Here is a 25,974-nt window from a genome sequence, read left to right on the forward strand (position 1 = left end):
ATCTTTGGAGAAAGTACAATTTGTGATTATATTTTTCTGGTGAGAAAAAACTTGATCCATTTTTTGTAAAAGTTGTATGAGGTGTTTCTATCAGAGTAACAGTCTTAATATATTGCACTCAAAAATTCAATCTCCAGCAAGTAGCCGGTACATTACTCAAATACTGGCCATGAAGTCTATACCCTCATAGGCAAATCTATGAGTACCTTCTAGATTACAATAAGAACTGAAGTTCGTTGGACGGATGTTGTCTTCTACCAATTTCCAGGCTCAATGAGTCATTTTATGGAGAGATTCTCAACAGACTAAAGGAGTTCTTATTTTTTTAATTTTATATGCCTCTAGTGCAGTGCTTTTCCAAGAGCAGTCACTGGAACACCCACATTCATATCATGTGGTGATTTTGAAGGACCTAATCTAGATCACCTAAATGACTTCTGAGGGGGAAGATAAGAAATCTTTTTTGACACACATCTTATCAGATTCCCATGGTCATAAAAGTTGAAGAATGCTGTCCTGGTGCCATATATCTGCTTTCTTTAAAATATAAGGACAAAGAGTTCTAAAGTATCTCAAGAATGAATGATGCTGCAAGTTCTAATAGCAGGAAAAACAAAGAGGCAGAAGAGATAGTTTATGATAAAATTGGAAAAGAAATGTTTAGGGATATAAAAGATATAAAAATAATTATTCAAAGAAGCATCTCAAGATAAAATCATCTTAAAATGAGTTCACCCAACATTGCTTTTTCTAAGAATTAACTTTTAAAAAATTTAAAATTTAAAATTAACATAAAGTTGACTATTTTAGGTGCACAGTTCTATACACGTTAACACATGAATGAATTTCTATGCTCACACCATAATCAGGATGAGACAATTTCACCACTTTAAAAAAACTTCCTCTTGGTTTCCCTTTGAGCAAAGTCATACCCTTCCCTCCCCCGCCTCCTCCCAATCCTTGGCAAATACTGTTCTGTTTTCTGTCACTGTAGTTTTGTTTCTTAAAGAACGTCATGTAAATAGAATCGTACAGTATGTAAACTTGAGACTGACTTCTTTCGCTAGGCATAGTGCCTTTGAGATTCATCCAAGTTGTTTGATATATAAATAGCTCAATCCTTTTTACTGCTGGGTGGCACTGCATTTATGAATGTATCGCAGTTTGTTTTTCATTACCTATTGAAGGGCATTTGGATTGTTTGATTACCAATAGAACTGCTATAAATCTTCATGCGAGGATTTTTGTATGAACGTACATTTTTATCTCTCTGGGGGTAAATTCTCAAGAATGGGATTGCTGGATCATAATGATGATATGGTAAGTATATGTAACTTTATTAGAAACTGCCAAGGTATTTTTTAGAGCGGCTTTACTATTTTGCATTATCACCAACAATATGTAAGAATTACAAATGTTCTATGTCCTTGTTAGCACTTAGTATTGTCAGTATTGTTTATTTTAGCCATTCTAATAGTTATGGGGTGATATCTTCTAGTGGTTTTAATTTGCATCTCCCTAGTGGCTAATAAACATTGTTGAGCATCTTTTCATGTGCTTACTAGCCATCTGTATATCCTCTTTGGTGAAATGTTTTGGCTATTTTTTTTTAACATTTTGTCTATTTTTTAATTGGATTGTTTCCTTACTGGTGAGTTTAGAGGGTTTTTTTATATATTCTAAATTCAAATCCTTGCCAGATATGTGACTTGCAAATAACTTCTTCTGGTCTATAGCTTATGTTTTCATTCTCTGAACAGTGTCTTTAAAAAAAATTTTTTTTAACATTTACCTATTTTTGAGAGACAGAGAGAGAGGCAGAGCATGAGTAAGGGAGGGGGAGAGAGAGAGAGAGATAGAGGGAGAGAGAGAGAGAGAGAGAGAGACACAGAAAGAATCCGAAGCAGTCTCCAGGCTCTGAGCTGTTTGTTATCACAGAGCCCAACGTGGGGCTTGAACCCACGAACTGTGAGACCATGACCTGAGCCAGAGTTGGATGCTCAACCAACTGAGCCACCCAGGCATCCCGTCTTAACAGTGTCTTTTTTTTTTTTTTTAATTTTTTTTTTCAACGTTTATTTATTTTTGGGACAGAGAGAGACAGAGCATGAACGGGGGAGGGGCAGAGAGAGAGGGAGACACAGAATCGGAAACAGGCTCCAGGCTCTGAGCCATCAGCCCAGAGCCCGACGCGGGGCTCGAACTCACGGACCGCGAGATCGTGACCTGGCTGAAGTCGGACGCTTAACCGACTGCGCCACCCAGGCGCCCAACAGTGTCTTTTAAAAGGGAAACATTTTAACTTTGGTGAAGTCTGATTTATAATTTCTTTTGTAGGGATCATGCTTTTGGTATAATATCTAAGAATTTTTTCCTTATTGAAGAAATGAAGATTTTCTCCTATTATTTGAAAAGGTTTAGTTTTATATTTATATGCACATCCATGATAAATTTTGAGTTAATATTTGAATGAGGTTATATTTTGTTTTTTGTTGTGTGTTGTTTTGTCTCGCTTATGTATATTCAGTTGTCCTAACCATTTGTGGAAAATACTATATTTTCCCTATTTAATTACCTTTGCCTTTTTGTAAAAACCTGTTAGCTCAAGGGAATGAGAAAGCAAGCCCTAGCCTAGAAGAAAATGTTTGCAAAATATATATCTGATAAAAGACTGGCATACAAACTATACAAAGAACTCTTAAAACTAGCATTTAAACAATGAATAGTCTAATTTCAAAAAAATAGTTAAAAGAGGGGCACCTGGGCAACTCAGTTGGTTGGGCGTCTGACTTTGGCTCAGATCATGATCTCACAGTTTGTGGGTTCGAGCCCCACGTCGGGCTCTGTGCTGAGAGCTCACAGCCTCAGCTTCAGATTCAGTGTCTCCCTCTCTCTCTCTGCCCCTCCCTGCTCGTGCTCTATCTCTCTCTCTCTCAAAAATAATAAGCTTAAAAAATCGTTATAAGACCTAAACAAGGAAAAATCAAGAAAACTAAAAGGCAACTAATGGAATGGGAGAAGATATTTGCAAATCACAGATCGGATAAGGAGTTAGTACCCCAAATCCATAAAGAACTTATCAAACTCAGCACCCCAAAAATAAATACTGCGTGAAGTGAAGAAATGGGCAGAAGACATGAATAGACACTTTTCCAAAGAAGACATCCAGATGGCTAACAGCCACATGAAAAGATGCTCAATATCACTCATCATCAGGGAAATACAAATCAAAACCATAACGAGGTACCACCTCACACCAGTCAGAGTGGCTAAAATGAACAATTCAGGAGACAACAGATGTTGGAGAGGATGTGGAGAAAGGGGAACACTTTTGCACTATTGGTGGGAATGCAAACTGGTGCAGCTTTTCTGGAGAACAGTATGGAGGTTTATCAAAAAATTGAAAATAGAACTATGTCACATCCCAGCAATTGCAATACCAGGTATTTATCCAAAGGATACAAAAATGCTGATTTGAAGGGGCTCAATGCCCCAATGTTTATAGCAGCACTATCAACAATAGCCAAACTATGGGAAGAGCTTAAATGTTCATCAGCTGACAAATGGATAAAGCAGATGTAGTATTTATATACCATGGAATATTACTTGGCAATCAAAAAATGAAATCTTGACATTTGCAACAACATGGATGGAACTAGAGTGTATTATGCTAGGTGAAATAAGTCAGAGAAAGACAAGTATCATATGATTTCACTCATATTTGAAATTTAAGAAACACAACAGATGATCATTGGGGAAGGGAAGGAAAAATAAGATAAAAACAGAGAGGGAGGCAAACCATAAGAGACTCTTAAATACAGAGAACAAACTGAAGGTTGCTGGGGGGGGAGGTGGGTGGGAGGATGGGCTAAATGGGTGATGGGCATTAAGGAGGGCACTTGTTTGGATGAGCACTGGGTGTTGTATTGTATGTAAGCAATCACTCACTGGGTTCTGCTCATGAAACCGATACTACACTGTATGTTAACTAACTTGAATTTAACAACCACAAAAAAGGACTTGAACAGATACCTTACCCAAGAAGATGTACAGATGGCAAATAAGCATATGAAAAGATGCTTAATATCATGTGTCATTAGTGAATTGCAAATTGAAACCGCAATGTGGTATCAGTAAACACCAAAATCCTAAACACTGAGAGCAGCACTGGTATAGAAACTGAGCAACAAGAACTCTCATTCATGGCTGGTGAGAATGTGAAACGGTCCAGACACTTTGGAAGGAATTTGGCAGTTTCTTATAAAAACTACACATACTCTTACCATACAATCTAATAGCTACGTTCCTTGATATTTACCCGCAGGACTTGAAAACTTATGTCCATATAAATACATGTATACAGATGTTTATAGCAGCTTTATTTATAATTGGTGAAACATGGGAGCAATCAGTATGTCCACTAGGTGAATGGAAACATAAACTGTGGTACATCTAAAAAATGGACAGTTACTCATTGCTGAAAAGAAATGACCTATCAAGCCATAAAAAGACATGGATGGACCTTAAATGCATATTACTAAATGAAAGTAGCCAATCTGAAAAGGCTGCCTACTGTATGAGTCCAATTATATGCCATTCTTCAAAAAAGCAAAACTGTGGAGACAGTAAAAATATTGGTGGTTGCCAGGGGTTATGAGGAGGAAGGGATAGATAGGTAGAACACGGAGGATTTGGTGCGGGGGGAAGGAGATAATCAAAGACAATCAATTGGCCATATATGTGGAGGTCTATTTCTTTCTTTTTAAAAAAAATTTTTTTTAACATTTATTCATTTTTGAGAGACAGAGAGAGACAGAGCATGAGTGGGGGAGGGGGAGAGAGAGAGGGAGACACAGAATCCAAAGCAGGCTCCAGGCTCTGAGCTGTCAGCACAGAGCCCTATGTGGGGCTCAAACTCACGAACTGCGAGATCATGACCTGAGCCGAAGTTGGACGCTCAACCGACTGAGCCACCCAGGCGCCCCTGTGGAGGTCTATTTCTAAACTCCATTCTGTTTCATTGAACTGTGTGTATGTTTATCTCTCCACCGACACTGTAGTATATTTTTATTCTTGGCCTAACAATTGTGATTCTTCCAATTTGTTATTCTTTTTCAAAATACTTTGGCTTTGCTCATCTATGTGAATTTTGGAATCAGCTAGTCCATATCTACAAAACAAAAATCCTGCTGGAGATTTGATTGCAACTGTGCTTTATCTGTAGATTCACTGGGGCAGAGTTAGTATTTTTGCTGTATTGGGTCTTGCAATCAATGAACATAGATTTTATATTTTTTTGCAGTTATTATGTGTATATTAAGAAATCATTTTTTATTGCTTATCATTTTTTATTAGTAGATGGGAATATATTATTGAATTTTGTACATTGACTTTTTTTTTTTCGTAGATTCCTTGAGGTTATCTGCATGGAAAATCATGTTTTCTGTGAGTAGAGACAATTTTATTTTTTTCCTTATGATCTATTTGACTGCCCACTCCCCACACCCCTTATTGTTCTGATTAGGACTTCCAGTATAATATTAAATAGGAGTGACGAGAGTGGACAGCCTAGTTTTGTTCCTGTTCTTGGGATAAAAGCATTCAGTCTTTCACCATTAAGTATTATATGGGTGTAGGTTATCCATCAATGCCCTTTATCATATTGTGGATATTTCATTCTATTCCTAGTTTCCTGAGGGTTTTTTTTTTTATCATGAGTTAATATTGAATTTTGTCAAATATTTTTTTGCATCAGCTAATATGATCGTGGTTTTTTTGTTTTGTTTTGTTTTTTGTTTTTGTTTTGTTTTGTTTTTCCTTTAGGCTGTGTTAACAGTTAACATGATAGATTGCATTGATTGATTTTTAAATGTTGAACCAGCCTTGCTTTCCTGGGGCAAACTCCAATTGGTCAGGGTGTATTAGTTTTACATATTCCTGGATTTGTTTTGCTGTTATTTTGGTGGGGATCTTTTTGTGTCTACTTCATGAGAGATATTGGTCCGTCGTTTTCTTTTCCTACCCACTTTGGTTTTGATACTAGGGTAATACTGCCCTCATAAAATGAGTCAGGAGGTATATCCCCTTCTTTCCTCTTTTCTGGAAGAGACTGTTAAACTGGTGTTATTTCTTCTTGAAACGTTTGATAGAATTCACTAGTGAAGTCATCTATACTTGTATATTTCATTCTCAGAAGGGTTTTGACCAGAAATTAAATTGAAGAGGTATAGGACTATTCAGGGGTCTATTTCATTTTGCATACATTTTTGAGGAATTGTTTTATTTCACCTAAGTTGTCTCATTTATGTGCACTGAGTTGTTTGCAGTATAATCTTAGGATTCCTTTAATGTCAGTAAGGTCTGTAATGACATATTCTCCTTCATTCCTTATATTGGTAATTTCTGTCTTTCTTTTTTTCTTTGTGAGACTTACTAGAGATTTATCAATTTTATTGATCTAAGAAATGAGCTTTTGACTTTATCATTTTTTCCTTCTTTTATTTCCTGTTTCATTAGTTTCTGCCTTCATTTTTATTATTTCTTTCCTATACTTGCTTTGGTTTTGTTTGCTTTCCTTTTTGTAATTTAAGGTGGGAGCTTATATTATTGGGTTATGGCTTTCCTTTTTTTCTAATACAAGTGGTCCTTTCTTTGCCTGGTAGTGCTGCACTATAAAAATGACCGTGTAAGGTCAAACTGTTCAAAGTAATCTTAATAATCAATAGGAACATTTTTTATTTTTCCATGACTGTTAACATTTTTTTTTTGTAAATACATTAGAATATGTCTTGCTGTGGATTATAAATGGTTGTCAAATGAAAAAAAAAGTGAAATTAATACTTACTTAATAGGCCACAATTTAAGACATTATGAATTTTGAGAATTGAAGTCTTTTGTTTATAAAAATGCAATAGAAGTACTGTGAGCTTCTCATTGTATAATTTACAGTGAGAACAAGCATCTTATCTGTGCTTTGGCAGTTTGTCTTATTGCTTTCTAAGTTTCGACTGGTTTCCAACAGTTTATCCTTTGTACCTCAAATATTGTAAAATATTTCCAATTGTTCCTTTAATGTGAAGTTTTGTCATTGTCATCTCTTCTGAGCATCTTTCTCCTGTTTTCACTACCACTGTCCTCATTTCTGTTAACACACTCACCTTTACTGAATTCATGTGGCTGCATATTTAGAGCAGCATGGTCAACATTTCCATGGCCAGCTATTTGAATGGAAATAGCATGGTCAACATTTCCATGGCCAGCTATTTCCTCTATAATCCCATTTATGTTGGATTCAAATTTTACTTTATTTTTTGTTACACATTCATCTTTGTTGGCCATTTTTCTCTTTTGATTGTACATTTTAAAAAATGCCAGATGGGTTTATCACTGGGAGACAAGGAGACAACACAATTATACTTTCTGCTGTAAGTGCATGAACTGAATAACTGATGTACAGTGACCAATCATTGACAAACTTGGGAAGAAGTAGTTGATTGGTCACCTATCATGATGTGCATCCATTATTTATGTAGTGATTTATGGAGTTTTCACATCATGCAATTACTCATAGTAAATATATTGTAGTCATTAAAATTTGAACAGTGTTATTGGGAGCTGATATTGTTTATTTAAACTATGGTAAAGGAAATTGGGACTTTTTAAAGCTAGGGTTATCTACATAAGCATTTATTTCTATAAATTACCTTCTAAGCACAGCCTTAGATGTGTTCCACAAATCCTGATGACATGTGTTATCCACTCTGTGCCTGTAAACCTGCCCTGTCCGGTATCTGGGCACACTGTCATTGGTTTTTTAAGAGTGTGTTGGCTTAGTTTGCACATGCTTATAAAATTTCCAGCTTTCTACCTGTTGTTGATTTCCAGTTTCAATTATATTTATATAGTTTACGTAGTGGTTGTCTAGGGATTGCAATATATATATTTGACTTTTCAAAGTCTACTTAGAACCAATTATTTTCTACTTCAAATGGAATTTAGACAACTTATCACCATATCTTAAAATGATTGACTTAACAAACAAAACAAAACTGGAGTATTGGTTAACTATGTAATCCAGATCGATCCTATAATTCTTCTTATGCCTTAGGAAGACATTATCCAACATATGAATGACTGATAAGTTATGAAGGAATGATAACATATTTTAGCCTGAAGTTCAGTAATTACAGTGTAGCTATTTTAGAAATAAATTATGTTTTAAAATAATTTGATTGGTGTGTGGATAGTAGAGATTTATTAATATTGAACATATTTAAATGTTATTTGCTGGGATTTTTTCCCCTCTAAATAAGTAATTAAATGAATGAATTAGCTAACATTGAACATAGAAAATAAGTAACAAATCAAAGCTTGCTTACAGAAAACTCATCATTTGTGATAATAATTATAAGTCGTATCTGGAAAAAGAAAATAAACCAATTGTGGCTCTTTCATATCATTAATGAAAATTTTGTTTACTTTTAAATTTCTAATAGTATTTCAGAGTAGGAACTAAAGGGGTTAATTTTATTACAATATTCATATTTATAGACTATTGTTTTCATATTTCAAAATCTACTTCTTTACAACCATAAGGAATAGATAAAATCCTCATTTTACATATGAGAAAACTGAGAAATAGAGACATTAAGTAAATTTCCCAAGTTCATACATATTGAATGGAAGAGTTGGGATTTAAACTTGAGTATTTTGACTTCCGAATCCACACTATGAACTGACTTCTTATCTAGTCTCCAGGGGAGAGGGCAGTAGCATTGTATAGTATTATGATCTTGAGAAACTTTAGAATAGAAAACAAATTTATTTTTTTAATTTTTAAATTTTTAAAGAGATTTTATTTTTAAGTAATCTCTACACACAATATGGGCTCAAACTCACGACCCCCTGAGATCAAGAGTTGCATGCTCTTACCAACTGAGCCATCCAGCCGCCCCTAGAATATAAAACAATTATTAAAAAGAAGGGTGGTCTGTCCGTGTGTGTGTGTGTGTGTGTCTGTGTGTGTGAGTGTCAGTGTGTATATGTATATGCACATCTGTGTAATTTTTGCCCAAAGTAACTCGCTAAATAGGTTACAGATATTGTATAGTTTCTATAATGGGAAAAAGATCCCGTCAGACATTGATGTATTATGCTTTGCTATTTATTTTCAGATTTCACTTTGATGTCTTTACACATTGATGTATGTACAGATAATATGAAACAACCATCAGGTGCTGAATCCTGCTTCTGAGAAAGGCCACAAGGTTATAGTCTTAAATGAGCAGGATCCAATTTGGTAACATTCTGCATATCATTATGACCTCTCTCTAAAGTAGATTTTTCTTATGCTATTTTCCATGTTTTTGAGAGTTTAAGAACTACTATACGCTAACAATAAAAATTGTTACTTTATTCTTTCATGCCTTATTTCTTTACCACTCTTCTCGAATATTGTTTCCTATAAAAACTGGTCCAAAAGAAGGTTAAGCTAATCAAATGATTGACTATTGCAATTTTTTTTAGTTTTTAAAATTTTTATTTATTTACTTTTAAAATTTTTATTAAAAATTTTTAAATTTAAATTCTAGTTAGTTAACACACAGTGTAATAGGTTTCAGGTATAAAATCTAGTAATTCAACACTTTCATATAACACCCAGTGCTCATCACAACAAGCGCCCTCCTTAATCCCCATCACCTATTTTATCCATCCTCCTACTCACCTCCCTTCTGGTAACCATCAGTTTGTTCTCTGTAGTTAAGAGTCTGTTTCTTGGCTTGTGTCTTTCTCTCTCCTTTTTCTCTTTGCTCCTTTGTTTTGTTTCTTAAATTCCACATATGAGTGAAATCATATGGTATTTGTCTTTCTCTGACTGACTTATTTTGCTTAGCATAATACTCTCCAGCGCCATCCACATCATTGCAAATGGCAAGATTTCATTCTTTTTTATGGCTGAGCAATGTTCTGAAAATCAAAACCAGTCCTGCTGGTATCCCATTAGAGAAAATTTACTTTTCTTATTCTGCAGTGGAAAAATGGAAATCTATTAGCTGCTCCATTCTTCAAATAATTTGAAAATCTTATTCTTTCAATACAGGATGTGGGATGTATTAATGAGGAATCCAAATGTTGAATAGGTAAATCTTTTGGAGAAAACACTCCCACAGATGTGAGTTTTCTTTCTTCCATCCTTCACAGAATCTCTGTCCCTTTCTTGATATTGACAAAAAATATATACCTAATTCCTCTGCAGCATGTAGAATGATTTGAAGTTTTGTTTTCGTCTTAAATAGTAATGATTTAGTAAGATTTCTGATACAGAATTTTTTCCATCATCCAAACTTTAGTTTTAACTTCCTATCCATTCTGCTAACTATATCTTAAATTATTTCATTCCTATATTGTTGGGATTTTAAAGATTGTCTTTAATTTAGGGATGTACACAGTGTCACAGTCGGAGAGTTTTTAGAGGTTGGTAGAGTCATTCGACTTACTCTTTTAATAGACGTTTAGAAAAATAAATCTTAGTACACAGCCATACATACAAAAAATAGAAGATTTAACATTTTGGCTGTCCAGTAAATGTATTAATCCTGGAAGACACATAGCAATGGTAGTCCTAGAGAGAGTGATCTGTCATTATAACTACACTGGCGGCAAAGACAGTCGCCTGGCCTAAGAGAGCCTCACTTTCTGTGCCACTGCAAAGCCCTGAGCCCCAGTGTTTCCACCAGTGTCTTTATATTCCAGTGAAATTGAACATGAAGGTATGGCCATAAACAAAAATCACTCCTCTCCATATTAATAGATCTGACCACAGCAAAAAGAGCTAGATTTTACGCAATTTTCTGTTTGTACTGGGGAGACAAAATTTTCATTTTGAACAGAGGTAGAAATGTAATTTATGTTAGAAGATTGACAGAGACAGCTAATGTGATCTATGATTTTGCTCTGATATGAATCATAGATTGCTAATAATAGATGCATAATTTCTTGGTGTAAATTTATCCTTTTTAATGTTTTCATCAGGTCTTTCAGCAAACACATTCATCTTCACTTGATTTCCTAGTGTACTCCTGGTTCAGGGAATTAATCACATAATATGAATTATTTAAATTAGTAAGAATTAGTAAGGAGTAAGGGATTTTGATATTTCCCCCTAGTTCTTAGAATAATGCACATAATGTCTCCTGTTTTTTTTTTTTGTTTTTTTTTTAATTTTTTTTTTTCAACGTTTATTTATTTTTGGGACAGAGAGAGACAGAGCATGAACGGGGGAGGGGCAGAGAGAGAGGGAGACACAGAATCGGAAACAGGCTCCAGGCTCCGAGCCATCAGCCCAGAGCCTGACGCGGGGCTCAAACTCACGGACCGCGAGATCGTGACCTGGCTGAAGTCGGACGCTTAACCAACTGTGCCACCCAGGCGCCCCGTGTCTCCTCTGTTTTAAAGAGAACGTGGAAGATATTCAATTGATCAATTCACCCGGATAAAATGACATAACAGTCAGTCAATAAGGCTTTAAAAAAATTTTTTTTAGTGTTTGTTTATTTTTTGAGAGAGAGAGATAGAGTGTGAGTGGGAGAGGTGCAGAGAGAGGGAGACACAGAATCTGAAGCAGGTTCCAGGCTCCAAGCTGTCAGCACAGAGCCTGACGCGGGGCTTGAACCCACAAGCCATGAGATCATGGTCTGAGCCGAAGCTGGCCGCTTAACTGACTGAGCCACCCAGGCACCCAGGATTTTTTTTAAATACATAGCAATATAAATTCTATAGTTTTCTCTGACCATTATTTAAGTCTTCTGAGAATTAACAGTTAGTATTTTTATTAGTTGTAACTTTCTTTGGCAATAGTTGGCAAAATCAGACCAAAGCAGAAACAGTAATGCAGATTTAAACAATTAATTTAACAAAGTTCAGACAACTTTTGAGTGCTTCACTGTTCAGAATATGCTAGCATGATGATCTGTTACTAGGAATACAAAAACTAATACGACGTGATTGCTATTCCAGAGGAGTTGGGGAGGTGGGAGATGGGGAGGCAGACCTGTGAACAATTAATTTGATAAGTAGATATATCAAGTTGTATGGGGACACAGAGGAATTAATTGTTTGTCTGGGCTGGATAGTTGGGAATTATAAAGCCTGAAACATAATGCAGAAAGGCACAGAAGTCAGAGTGTTCGTGCCAGTGATCTGACGATGGAGAATAGTCCATTGTGCCTAGAAAATACAGTGCGGGGAAGAGTGAGGGGAAAAGGACCCACGTGTTGTATCTTGAGGACCCTGGATGCCAGGCTAGGGAGCCTTTGCTTTATTGGGAAGGCTGCAATGTAGCAATAAGGGTGGTTGAGAGACTTTATCACTGATGGTCTGTCTCTCACTGGTGAGTAGACGTATAAACTGGTTTTGATAAGAATAGTGAATTTAATTGACAAAATAGGTTGATAAAAAATGCCTACTTGGTTTAGAATGTTTATTGACCAATTATACATAAAGTCGTATTTTATATTAGATTTCTTGGCTTTTCATCTCCCTGCAAATAATTTGCTTTTTACTTTTTGTTTTTGCTTTTTACTTTTAAGCAGATAATGGTTTATATAGAAACACTCACAAATTTACTTCTCCTGACTGACTGGCTTTGTGGCATTTGCATACAAAAATTAAAATAAGACAAATGAAATAAAATTGTTTGGCCACAACAAAATATGTTTTCCACATTAGCTTTTGACAGAAAATTAAAATGGGCTGTTCAATAAGTATATACAAAATAGAAGTAGGAAGATATTTTCATGGGAAAAAAAATGTTCTCTTTATCAAGAAGTGTTATATTCTCTTTTTTTTTATGTTTATTTTTGAGAGAGAGAGAGAGTGCTTGAGCAGGGGAGGGGCTGAGAGAGAGAGACAGAGAGACAGAGACAACAAGAGATAGAAGGAGAGAGAGAGAGAGAGAGAGAGAGAGAGAGAGAGAGAGACTCACAAGCAGGCAAGAATTCCAAGCAGGCTCCGCACTGTCAGCAGTGAGCCTGATGTGGGGCTCCAACTCACAAACCATGAGATAATGACCTGAGCCGAAGTCAGACACTTCACCAATTGAGCCACCCAGGTGCCCCAAGATATGTTATATTCTTAAGGGAAATGAACATATGTTCCAAAGCCATAACTTTGTCCTAAAGAGAATTTTAAAAATGTCAGTTTTCATGATGACGTTATCTGGAGGGTTGTGTCATTAAAATAAGATTTGCCAGGGGCGCCTGGGTGGCTCAGTCGGTTGAGTGTCCGACTTCAGCTCAGGTCACGATCTCGCGGTCCGTGAGTTCGAGCCCCGCGTCGGGCTCTGGGCTGACCGCTCAGAGCCTGGAGCCTACTTCCATTCTGTGTCTCCCCCTCTCTCTGCCCCTCCCCCGTTCATGCTCTGTCTCTCTCTGTCTCAAAAATAAATAAAACGTTAAAAAAAATTTTTTTAAATAAGATTTGCCATTATTAGAAAGCATCAAAGCACTTAGAATAAGATAAAGTTTCCAAAAAGAAAAGTATTGGTGCACTTTTCTAGATTTCTTAAGGCTCCTCTGTGTACATGCAGAGATTTACAGGCAAATTTATTCAAATACTTAGTGTGGTAAGTAATCCTGACATGTAGATAGATATAACTTTCATTCCTAAAAACATTACTGCTCTTGTGGAAGTTTAGAACAAGATTAAATACATTTAAATTTAAGACTTACAGACATTTTTGATGGAAGAACCAAATCCTCTCTGCTCCCGCTAACCCCCGCCAAAAAAAAAAAAAAAAAAAAAAGGATGGATATATGAGAACAAAATAAACCAAAGCCTCCTTGGAATTATATGTGTCTAAAAGGAAAATCTTCAGCATTCTTTTCAGCTGTGTACCACTTGGCTGGTAAACACGTCCAACATGAATTTGGACCTTGGCTGATGGGTTTGCCATGGTTCCCTGTGTAGAGCCATTTGCACAGATAGGCTAGGAAGATTTATGTTGTTGTATCAAGTGTCACAGCTCACAGGCCTAACAAGTAAGTGCAGACCTAGCATGTAGGCAAAAACATTCACACGGAGAAACTACTGGCTGGATGTCTGGTATTTCTCAGTTTATGTCTTGGGCAGAAAGTCCTAATACAAAACTGCTGTCAACCCAGACCTGGTAATCATCCTTTCAACAAAAATCTGATGCCTTCTATGTTCTAGGTGTTAAGGAGGAAGCTGTAAATAGCACTTGCAAGGTTCCTGCTCTCAGATAATTCATAGGACAGACATTACTGAAAAAGAACAGAAAGAAATAAGATAAATACACGGGGCACCTGGGTGGCTCAGTCGGTCAAGCGTCCGACTTCGGCTCAGGTCATGATCTCACGGTCCGTGAGTTCGAGCCCCGCGTCGGGCTCTGTGCTGACCGCTCAGAGCCTGGAGCCTGCTTTGGACTCTGTGCCTCCCTCTCTCTCTGACCCTCCCCTGCTCATGCTCTGTCTCTCTCTGTCTCAAAAATAAATAAACGTTAAAAAAAATTAAAAAAAAAAAGAAATAAGATAAATACAGATTGTGACCTTTGCTATGAAGAAAATCAATAATATGATGCCTAAGAGAGTGACTGGGGCCGAGGTCTTCTTTAAAGAAATACCAATAAAAAGTTACAGTTGAGTCAAAGACCTCGGGATGAGACAGTGCTAGACATCCAGAAAGCTGTGGGAAAAGAATTCCAGGGGAAGTGCAAAGCCCCTGACAGGGGGAGGGGACCTTTCCTTTATTCAACAAGTAATACTAAATGTTCCCTAAATGCCAAGATCAAAGGTCATGTCTTTGATATAACAAGGAAGGCATTTTGGAGAAGTAGAGACACACATGCGTAAACACTTGTTACTTATGTGCCAGTGAGTCACTGGGGAGTTAACGGGGGTGGTATTTGGGTTGAGAGATTCAAGAAAATGATAAATTTTGAGTTGATGGGAGAGGGGAGAGAAGGAAAAGGCAGCCGACTAGGAAAGAGTTAAAAATATTGATGTGCTACCCGGTGATGCTGTTTGTTTGAACCAGACAGCAACTAGGCAGGTTGAGCGATTGTGTCCTGTAGCTTCACTGTGAACAAGAAAATGCAACATAATGACCCCTCTTACTTTCAAATGATCTAAAGTATCCTTGACAAAAAGTATTAATCAGCTTGCCCTGGGTTCGCTATTTCTGGGCGACATTTGCTCAGGTACATCCTGGTAGACCTTCTGGTCCTGAAAGACCTAAGTGAAATGGTGAGGAGGAAAGAAAACCATGACCTGATAGCTTTTATTCAGCAGGCTTTTGTAGGAAATGCCTGATCTGACGGGAACCCGTTATCTTGGCCATGTTGTGAGATTATGGGATGGCACTGATGTTTCATATTTCAACTTAGCATCTGTAGCTCACCTGTCTTATGCCTTGGAGGATCCTGTGAAACTGACTAGAGCCCGTTCTCACTGGGGGTAGAAGATCAAGAGACTGAGTAGCACGTAGGGCTCCCAGGGAGCAGTCAGTTTTTCTTTTTCTCTTTTCTTTTTTTTTGTCTCAGAGACTCTTATTTTGCTGAAGAAGTTCGGAAAATGGCTCGTTTAGTCATTTTGAGGATTCTGATCCTTTTCCTCACTTAGTTGCTCTCAGTGAGGACCATTGGGCACATGAGACTGTGTGTGAGTCTCCAACTTTACTGTAGACATGGTGTAATGGAAAGAGTCAGCGGATGGCCTGTTGAGTTGACCTTCTGTTTCCATGCAGTGCTTTGGGTATTCCCATCATCTCAGATTCTAGGCTTCCGTGCCATTTCTTGCCTCCTCTTCTCTTTTTACTGCCCCCCAAAACTCCAGCAAAATGCTGCTTAATTATTCTCATAGTTAACTAACATTTACTCCGTTGAACAGGGCTTTGCACTACAAGTCAGAATGGCTGGCTGTTGATATGGGTGACTCAAAAGGCTTGCCTGCCCCAGAGTATTTCCACTACTGGTCAAACACCAGTACCTGTTGCCCTGTCCTCATGGCTGTCACCATACTTCTGACCTACTCATGACCTCTGGAAGGCCCTTGTTAATCTGAGTCTGCTGCCTGAAGAAGGAAACCCCATAACCAATTTTCATACTCAGTCAGCTCTTTAAATTTGTTTTAAAGGACAAAGTGATTCCCCAGACTGGTTGGAGACTGGGGACAGACAAGGGGAAGAGTGGCAGAAGTCACATGGGTTGAGAAGGCAGCATGAACTATGATGTGCCAATTCTGACAACTGGGTGAGTGTGACAGTGTGCCCAGATACCGGACGGGGGGCTTTACAGCCACAGAGTGGAAGGAAGGACTCCAAAGAAGGATAGCTTTGTGCACGTGAGTGTGGCACATACAGTGCAGAAGACAAAATTTGTTGGTTTCCAAATTTTGCTTTAGGCTGGCTCCTATCCTGTAATTCAGTGACCCTGCCTGACCGATAGAGGCGTTTTGCAGACAGACTCCTTTGTGATCTTGCCCAAGCTACGAAGCTTGGATAACTATATCATAGCTGGAGGCAAGAATCTGTAGGAAATACAAAGTTTGCTGCCTTGTTTTTCATTTCCTCTGAAGAATTTTCACAATCGATATAATCTACAGTTTTTTCTTCCCCCAGAAGAACTCAGTAGATCTCTTTACCTCCTTAATATTGATTTATTTAAAATTCTAGTTTGCACAAAGGAAGGCTAGTCATTCATCTTTCCAAATACAGCATAAACAGCTTATTAAAAATGTAAGGGGTACAAATGAAAGGAATATGGATTATTTGATATTTTATTTATCTTTGGAATACTTAGCGATCCTCTTTCCTTAAATAAAGAAAGCTGTTACTGATTTTCTTACACGTTGAAACAATTATTTCTCGATTTATGTCTGAAAACTTAAAAACTGAACAGTACACAAACAAAATAAAAGGTACTTTGAATTATTGACTACTCAGATAACTACTCTAACTACTCAGAATTACCCACTACTAATATTTTTTTTTACTTTCTTCTCATGCTTTTTTCTATTAGCTATATTAGCACATATATAAATATACAGATTACCATATTTGTGTATAGCATATGTGTATATGTGTATATGGTTATACTTAAACCGAATTTATAGTATGGCACATAATAGTTTTAAAAGATGCTTTGGCACCTAAATTAGAGTATTCTTCAAAAAATATGAATTTTAAAGTATCCAAAGGATAAGAACATATGAAAACACCATATATTTTTTTTACTATCCTGTTTTTGGGCATTTCAGTAGTTTCTAACTATTTATTATTAATAATTAGACTACACTAATATTTTTATATATACATTTTCTACTTACTTTTGAGGGAATCACTGGGTCAAGGGTCATGAATGATTATGTATATATATGTGTGTATATATATATATATATATACACACATATATATACACACATATAAATATATACATATAAAAAATATAAAATAAAGTATTTATATATAGTAAAATATATATATTTATATATAGTAAAATAAAGTATACATGTATACATATAAAATACATATAAAATAAAGTATTGTGACCAAATGTATATATGTGTATATATGTATATATATGTGTATATATATTAGAAAACAGATGGTGAATCTTATTTTTTGTTTATTTTTATATTTTGTTTATTGCAGTGCAATATTGGTTTCAGGAATAGAATTCAGTGATTTCTCACTTACATACAACACCCAGTGCTCATCACAAGTGCCCTCCTTAGTACCCATCACCCTTCTAGCCCATCCACCACCCACCTCCCTCCATTAACCCTCAGTTTGTTCTCTATTGTTAAGAGTCTCTTATGGTTTGTTTCCCTGTCTCCTCTTCTCCCATCCCCTTCCCAAATATTCATCTGTTTTGTTTTTAAATTCTACATATGAGTGAAATCACATGGTATTTGTCTTTCTGTGACTGATGTATTTCACTTGGCATAATACACTAGTTCCATCCACATCATTGCAAATGGCAAGATTTAATTCTTTTTGATGGCTGAGTAACATTCCACTATATTATCTATACATCTCTCTATTTCTCTATCTCTATCTCTATCTCTATCTCTATCTCTATCTCTGTCTCTATCTACTACATCTTCTCTATCCATTCATCAATCGATGGACATTTGGGTTCTCTCCACAGTTTGGCTATTGTTGATAATGCTGCTATAGACATTGGTGTGCATGTCCCCCTTTGAATCTGTAATTTTGTATCCTTTGAGTAAATACCTAGCAATGCAATTGTGGGATTGTAGGGTAGTTCTATATTTCGTTTTTTGAGGAACCTTCATACTGTCCTCCAGAGTGGCTTCACCAATTTGCAATGAATGACTGTTTTTAAATGATGTTTGGTTCATATTTTCAACTTCTTCTCTGGAAGAGATGTGTGAGTTTTCCCTTCTTCACATAGAAGGGTGCCATTTCATTGTATTCTCATTGACGCTGGGGAATATGATGCTAAGAACAACTCTGCCAATTTGCTTGGCAAAACTCTCATTGTTTTAATTTAAATCTTTATCTTTTAATCTCTGATTGCTACATTAGTAGCTTTATAGGAAATATCATTCTTCCCTTCCTTTTGTTAGTCTTGAAAAATAATGATAATAGTTGTTTCATGGAGAAACTGGGAGACACAAATATGTGTGAAAGTGCTGTATGAATAGAATATTTGGGAGTATTATTGTTGTGAAGCCATTATGGCAAAATGAGAAATCTTCATTCAGTGATAGTCACAAATATTAACATTCCTTATGCTTGTCCTCATTTGAAACAGAGGCCCTTGGTGTCTGTGTTGCATTTACTCGGTTCTCATCTGATTTCAACCCCGGCTGTGATAGATAGATCTTGAAAGGTCAGACTCTTCTCTCCCTGCCAGAACCTTGCTACAAGTGCTTGCTGCTGTCTGCAGTCTGCCCCAGGGCCTTCTCCAACACATGAGTCTTCTAGCTAGCTGGCGTTGGATAGCCCAAAGGTACATGAATGGGGCAGGGGTTTCGCATCAGGGGGAGCCCTGAACTGAAAGGAGATGGGAATCAGTGAAAAAATGTTCCAGTCGCCCATCCTTTGGGTGATCAATTCTGGGAAGCATTCCATTTGTGCTTCTCAGGATTTCTGGCAGAATCCCACTCTTTCTGCCAATAGCAGAGATTCTAATAATGCAACATATCATGGCCTTCCTTCTTCAGTGTTTGGACCCTCACTTCTGTTTCTTAAAATTAGCTTCCTAATAAACCAACTGTAACCAAGTCCTTAGTCTGGGCTGTCCTCTGGGGGAGCCCTAAATGAAGACACTATCCTTTCCCTTCTTCTCCAGCAGTGCTGAGCTCTTCCCCTCCCACTGTAGAACATTCACTTAACTAACGTGGCCATTATGTATTGAGTGCTGACCAGGTGCCAGGTACCTTGTTGTGAGGGATGGGGACACAGACTCAAATTCTGGCCATCAGGGAGCTACATTCTAGTGCAACAGGCAGAAAATGAACACAATAAATAAGATACTGAAGTTCATAAGTACCAAAGAGAAAAAAGTAAGGGAGATACGAAATGTCTGGGGTTGTAATTTCAGACAGTATGGACAGGGGTGACCTTATTGAGAAGTTCTCATTTGAATAAAGATCTGAAGAAGGTGAGGGAGTGAACCATGTCACTATTTGTAAGAAAAATATTCCATCTGAGAAGACAGCAAATACACGGGCCCCATGGTGGGAGCCTGTCTGGAGCATGCAGAAGTATGGGGAAGACCAGTGTGGTGCTGCAAGGTGACAGAAGAGGAGAATGGTTAGGGAGCTAACAAGATGTTAGAGCACATAGGAACTTGAAGGTCTTTGCTGTTTGCTTTGCGTTTGATGGGAAACTACTGGAGAGTTTCGAGCAGAAGAATCTCATGGATAAAAAAAATTATTCTGGCCACTGTACTAAGAATAGTTCTTAGGATGACAAAGGTGGAAGCAGAGACCAGGTAGGAAGTTATTGCAGGAATCCAGGAGAAAGATGACTGTGGCTTGGACTTGAGTCTTAGCAGTCGAGGTGGTGAGATGTGTTTGATTCTGAATATATTCCAAAGCTGAACTTTACAGAATTTGCTGACGGATGGATAGGACATGGGATGTGAGAGAGGTTAGGAATCATGGACAGTCCCAAGGTGTTTGAGCTGAGAAACTGGAAGAATTGTGGTTTGGGGAAGTGGGTGAGAGAAGGGAAGGTTTGAGGAGGCCTATTCAGAGCCCAACTTTCTACATACTAAATATCAATATTAAATAAACTGCATATTAAATAAACCTATTTATTACACCCCTTGGGAAATTCAAGGAAAGTAGCTGGTTGCAGATATGAGTTTGGATTTAAGAAAGGCCAGAGCTGGAGGTATAAATTAGGGAGTTACTAGTATATAGATGACATTTTGAAACTTCTTGGATGAGATTTCCAAGGGAATATGTGTGGATAGAAAAGAGAAGGGATCCAAATATGGAATATTAGTCTGCTAGGGTTGTCATAACAAAATACCACAGACCGGGTGGCTGAAAAAGAATTTTATTTTTCATAGCTACGGAGGCTGGAGGTCCAAGATCAGAGTGCCCACAGTAGTGGTTTCTCCTGAGGCCTCTCTCTTTGGCATATAGATGGCACCTGCTCTCTGTGTCCTCAGGTGGCCTTTTCTCACTGCGTGTGCCCCTCTGGTAGTCTCTTTCCTTATGACCTCATTTACCTTAACCACCTCTTCAAAGACCCTAACTCCCCAAGCAGTCACATTCTAAAGTACTGGGGATTAGGGCTTCTTTAGCATACAGATTTTACAGGGATACAGTTCAGCCCCAAACAGGTAAGTATCAGGGACATTCTGAAGTTAGGATTATAGGGAGATAAGAAGGGGTAGTCAAACAAGACTGAGATGGAGAGTATAGAATGGTAAGAGAAAAAAACTAGGAGATACGATACGAAGTAAAGAAAGCAGAATGAGATAGAAAGAGGAGAAAGTGATCAGTGGTGTGAAAGGCCCAGGGAGGGCACATCAATCAGTCACTGAATGTGGATTGTGCCTAGAATGAGCATGGCCTTGGTGTTGCAACCTTCTGCAGTTGAAGTAATCCTAAAGGGGCTGATAAACTAAAAAGTATCTGCCCACTGCACTCCCATAAAATGAGGCAACCCCCTGTATTTCACTGAGGGGAAATCTTCGTGTTACAACACAGGGCTCACTTTAACAGACCCTTTACTGGGGACTGTCATCATAAGAGGAGACAACTGCACTGGCACATATACCCCTGCTCCCCAGTGTGGCCAATGGAAGGCTGATTGTCGGATATGGGGCATTGATGGTGAGCTGGGATTTCTACATGTGTGTTCATGAAGGCTTTTGAGGTGTGGGATGGAGCTGTGGTAGGAAGAAAATTGGAGCATGCCTCAGGCCAGAGGCTTGGGGCAGGTTCTTCATACACTTTGCATTCTGGCCCAGCACCCCAAATGGCCAGAGAATTCTAAATTTGAACCTGACTTCCCAGGTTGTTTTGCAGGAGTATTTGTCAAGGTAGAAGAGTAGAACCTATGTTATTTAACACTTAGTTTAAATCTTTTTATATCTCTAGACAGATAGAATATGAGCCCCCATTTATACTCTTGCCCCGAGCCCTGCAAATGTGGAAGGGGGGTTTAGCTGATCACCTATCCCTGTTGGATCACTGTAGGATAAATTTGGCAGGAGAAATTTGCACGACACAAGGATCAATTTAGCACATGTGAGAAGTAAAAATTTTCCCAACTGAAGCCCTAAAATTTACTTTTTTACATGTTATACTTTAGTCTACCTTATTTAGAAAAAGAAAGTGGGGTATACAGAATTTCTGCTTAGGAATTACAGTCAGATTCATTTCTACCTGTCCTAGTCAGTCATATGGCCCCCACTGCCTTTTGTCTCAGATCTATATGTGTTGGAGTAGCTATTTTTACAGGATTGTTTTCCAGTACTCTCTGAGCCTTTGGGAGCCATGCTGGGAAGCAATCATAATTTCATGGCAAGGACATCTCCCAGACGCTAAATTCCTTTAGGGCAATAGAAGACCAGCCCTCACTTAGATGGTGAGACCTTTCTGGGGGACATCTGTCTTTTGATGCAAATAGACCATTTCCCTTCTCTACCAGGGACCAATCCAAAGTAGGCAGATTATTCCCCTTTATTGTCTCATATAAACTGGAACATTCGCACGTGCTCTTCTGGTTTCTAGTAGACATTTATTCCTCTTGCCTGTCCTGAAACACTTTCCCCTTAGTTTATGGATATTCCTCCAACTCATTCCATGAATCTGGTGTAGCTGTTGTTAAACAATAAAATTCAACCAAAATTCAGATTGACCATTAAAAGGTTACATTCCTGGGGTAGATTGAAACTGTAATTAAGTCTTGGTTTGCTGTCATGGGGGGGGGGGGGACATTGAGGCAAATGACTCCATTTTGTTTTTTGTGTTTTTTTAAATCCTTTTTAACACTGTCAATCACAGTGTCTATCTCCCCTTCCCCTGCTCACTGAGTGGGGGAGGGGCATATATAACCTGAGACCATTTGGATAATCTTTGCCAGGTTTTTGATTCTGAGCAAAATAACAACTTAAGCTAAAGGTGGTTAAAACTGACTTGTTCTAGAGGAAGCATCCAGAAGAGACATATTAGTATTACTGAGCTTTCTAAGGGTACCCTTTTCCTATATTATTTAAGCTTGCTGTGTTGTCTTCTTTTTTGATTCTGTGAGCTACCCAGAGTCTTTCCAATAAGTTCTTTTGTTTACCTCAGTTGGCTCTAATTGCTTACCTGGCAAGAGCCCTAAGTGTCACTTCCATTTGGACTACCTTCCTCCAACCCAACCCTATTTTCAGGTTCACTCTGTACATCTAGCTAATTTTACTCTCCTGACTTGACGATACAGTCTACTCTCCCCAACTCCCCGTGATTTTCTTTGCTGATTGCCTGAATGGCAAATCAGAAATTGCTTATTTTACCCTAGTAAACTTTACTGTCAGAACTACAGTTGGATTTTTCTCTGCTAATATCTCTTCTACCCCAATGTGATGATTAAATCCTGGAAACTAGAACTCACAGTGCTCTATGCTGATGAAGGTAGTTATCTTTAACCTTTAAAAAGTCCATAAATTGATCAAAAAACTAAAGTAAAGTTAGAGCAATGTTAAATTGTTCTGTTTCAGGGTGGTCAGCATATCAGAAATTGATTATCACAACAATTCTCCCTAATAAAGTTTGTTACAGTCTCAGTGGGATACAGTGGCAAGTGCTTTTTTAGCTTCTGAATCAGCAGGGTTCAGCTGATCAGGCCTGGACTGGGCTTATCTTGAGTTTACTGTCAGCTGTAGGTTGGGTAGATGGCTCTGCTGATCTTGGCTAGGATCTCTTACAAGTGTAAGTGTCTTCTAGGATGACTCTGACTAGGATAACTGGGGCAACTCAGCTCTTGTCCTTGTGTCTCTCCTCTTCCTGGCACAAGAGGGCTAGCGTGGGCATGTCCTTCGTATCATAGTGGCAGAGAGTCTGAGCAAGTGAGCTCAATCATGCAAGTGCCTTTTTTGCCTTTGCTTGCATCACACTTGTCATAAGCTCATTGGCCTAAAGCAAGTCAAATGACCTAGCACAGAACGGGAAAGCACTATAGAGCTACAGACTAAGTTTGTAGATACAGGAAGGAGTGACAAACCGGGGCCATTACTACCTTTGATCTACCACTGCAGTCATTTTTTTTTCTTACTTTTTTTTTTTTTTTTTGCTTTTCTGCATCTTGTGATCTTTCCTGGGTAAACACCTCTAGCTTGTTTAATAAAGGAAAATTCCCAAAATCAAGCAAATTACAGTCATTGAAAACTTAGAAATCACGGTATATATTATATCCATTTTTGCTATACCATTGGCTGAACCATGTAGTACTTTATGAGAACTTACTAAAGCAGCTAACCTGCTTGAGACTCGGGTTATTCTCATGCTGGCAAAGTACATCTTTCCCTTTTTTCTATTCACTGTGACTAGAGCTGATAATTGAATGCTGAAATTTATTTCTCTTGTGGACTGGAATGTACAGGTAGTGCTTCGGCTGGGATTAAGTGCCGTGTGCTGCCTTGCCAAGCACTGAACCCAATGAACTGCGTATTTCTGTAAGCTATTTACAGTGAGTTTGGAATTTCATAAGGCTAGAAGACTGTGCACCAGAGTCTAATCATTTATCTTCTTTTTACATGAACTTTTTAGTGTCCAGGGGATCTTCGTGCTTTTAGAAGGATATGAGGCATGTAACTTTGGTTTGGTTGAAGAAATTTGTCATTTTCACACTGTACCTTATAGCGAAAATGCTCTTCTAACCATGGAACAGGATTTGCCATGATTACAGTCCAATTGTCAAGTTTGAAAGAAATGCCATCTCATCAGAGAGGTCTTTACAGACTATCCTATGAAATAGCTACTCTCCCACTATTATTCTCTAGCTTACTCTCTTGGTAGTTTTTCTCATACAGCTACTGATGTGGTTTGAAGTGTTGGGGTTTGGAGCTGATGGACCAGAAATAGTTCTCGAGGCATCTTTGGTGCAAAACGTTGGTTTTATTAAAGCATGGGGATAGGAGATATGTGTGTGGGTGATTTGCATTATCAGATAAAGTGAAGACAGATGAAAAGATGACAACAAGAAAACCATGGGCAAACCCAGTCATCTTTTTTTCTCGAGGGGGAAAAAAAACACACACACATCAAGAATACTTTGCCATTGTACAGAGCTTATCTATTTAGGTCCTAGTGTCTCTTACTTAAGAAGGCAGGTAAGTGTTAAGAAGCAATTTTTGCTTAGTCTTAATCTTATGGGGATTGCTGAAATTTTCTGGTTAACTGTGCCCAAATAATACCAGGTGCTTGGTGAGGGCTCAAAGACACCTCACAGGAGGGTTGGGAAGAAGCCTGCCCAACAGCCCTTGGCAAACTGAAACTGTTGTTCTGCCCATTTTTTTCCTTAAATTTCCACTTTTTGAACTAATTTGTCTCTTTTGATCCCAATTTTTTATTTCTGGCCAGAACTCGTGAACTGAGTAGAAACACTTCCATTCTTTCTGCCTGTCAGAGAACCTCCTGAGCCCGTGAAGGCCTGCCTTCGTTTGTTAGGGCTGCCAAAACAAAATACCACAAGCTGGGTGGCTTAAATAGAGAAATTACTTTTTCACAGTTCTGGAGGCCAGACGTTTGATTACACCGTCTGCAAGTTTGGCTTCTTCAGAGGGCCGCGAGGGAAGAATCTGTTCCATGCCTCTCTCCTTGACCTGTAGATGGCCACCCTCTCCCTGTATCTTTACATCATCTTCCCTCTGTACATGTCTGTATCCAAATTCCTCTTCTTATAAGGACACCAGTCAGATTGAATTGGAGCCACCCTAAGGACCTCATCTTAACTTAATTAATCTTTAAAGGCTCTATCTTTAAATACAGTTATATTATGAGGTAGTGGGGTCAGGGCTTAATTATATGAATTTGGAGGGGTGCAAATCAACCCATAGCAACCTGTCTCCAGCAGAGGCTGACCCTCTTGATAATCCTAAACAAGTCCTGTAATAGAATAAAGGCCATGGCCCCATCAGCATGAGGAATTTTCCTAAGCCAGTGGGTCTGGGCTAAGCCTCTTAAGACTGACAAGTCTGTAGAGATGAGATTTTCTCAAATCCCTGTTGAGTTTGCCAAATCTGCATATTTTGTCTTTTCCATTGACTGACTTCTGAATATATGTTCCAGCTTCCTTATATCTTAGTCTGCATGGTGCTGACTGGATATACTGCCTAACTCTTAACAAATTTCTCTCCTTGTGGTGGAGGCTCTCACCTTAGGTTAAGCACCAGAATCAGTAGAGAGCTACTTCAGAAAAAAGGAAAAAGAAAAGGTGTATTTTTATTAAATTCTAAGGCATATCTCTCATTAAATACCAAGGTCC

At 38.0% G+C, this 25,974-nt stretch overlaps 1 protein-coding gene across 3 annotated transcripts in view; it reads left to right on the forward strand.

The window, feature by feature from the left end:
* The window catches only part of LOC112850414 (uncharacterized), a 327,008-nt gene that overhangs the window by 87,312 nt on the left and 213,722 nt on the right, over positions 1-25,974 (forward strand). For 2 of the 3 annotated variants that reach the window (XM_086675794.1, XM_086675795.1), the window contains exon 3: positions 5,408-5,445. The exons of the other annotated variant lie outside the window; for it this stretch is intronic. Coding sequence is in view for 1 of the 2 variants with exons in the window: in XM_086675795.1 (XP_086531921.1) it covers positions 5,427-5,445 (19 nt within the window). In the remaining variant the exon portion in view is untranslated. The remainder of the gene's footprint in view (positions 1-5,407; positions 5,446-25,974) is intronic. 3 annotated transcript variants of the gene reach the window in all.

Source organism: Puma concolor, chromosome C2 (genome assembly GCF_028749965.1).
Source record: "Puma concolor isolate L17-30 chromosome C2, mPumCon1.1.hap2, whole genome shotgun sequence".
Lineage (NCBI taxonomy): Eukaryota > Metazoa > Chordata > Mammalia > Carnivora > Felidae > Puma > Puma concolor.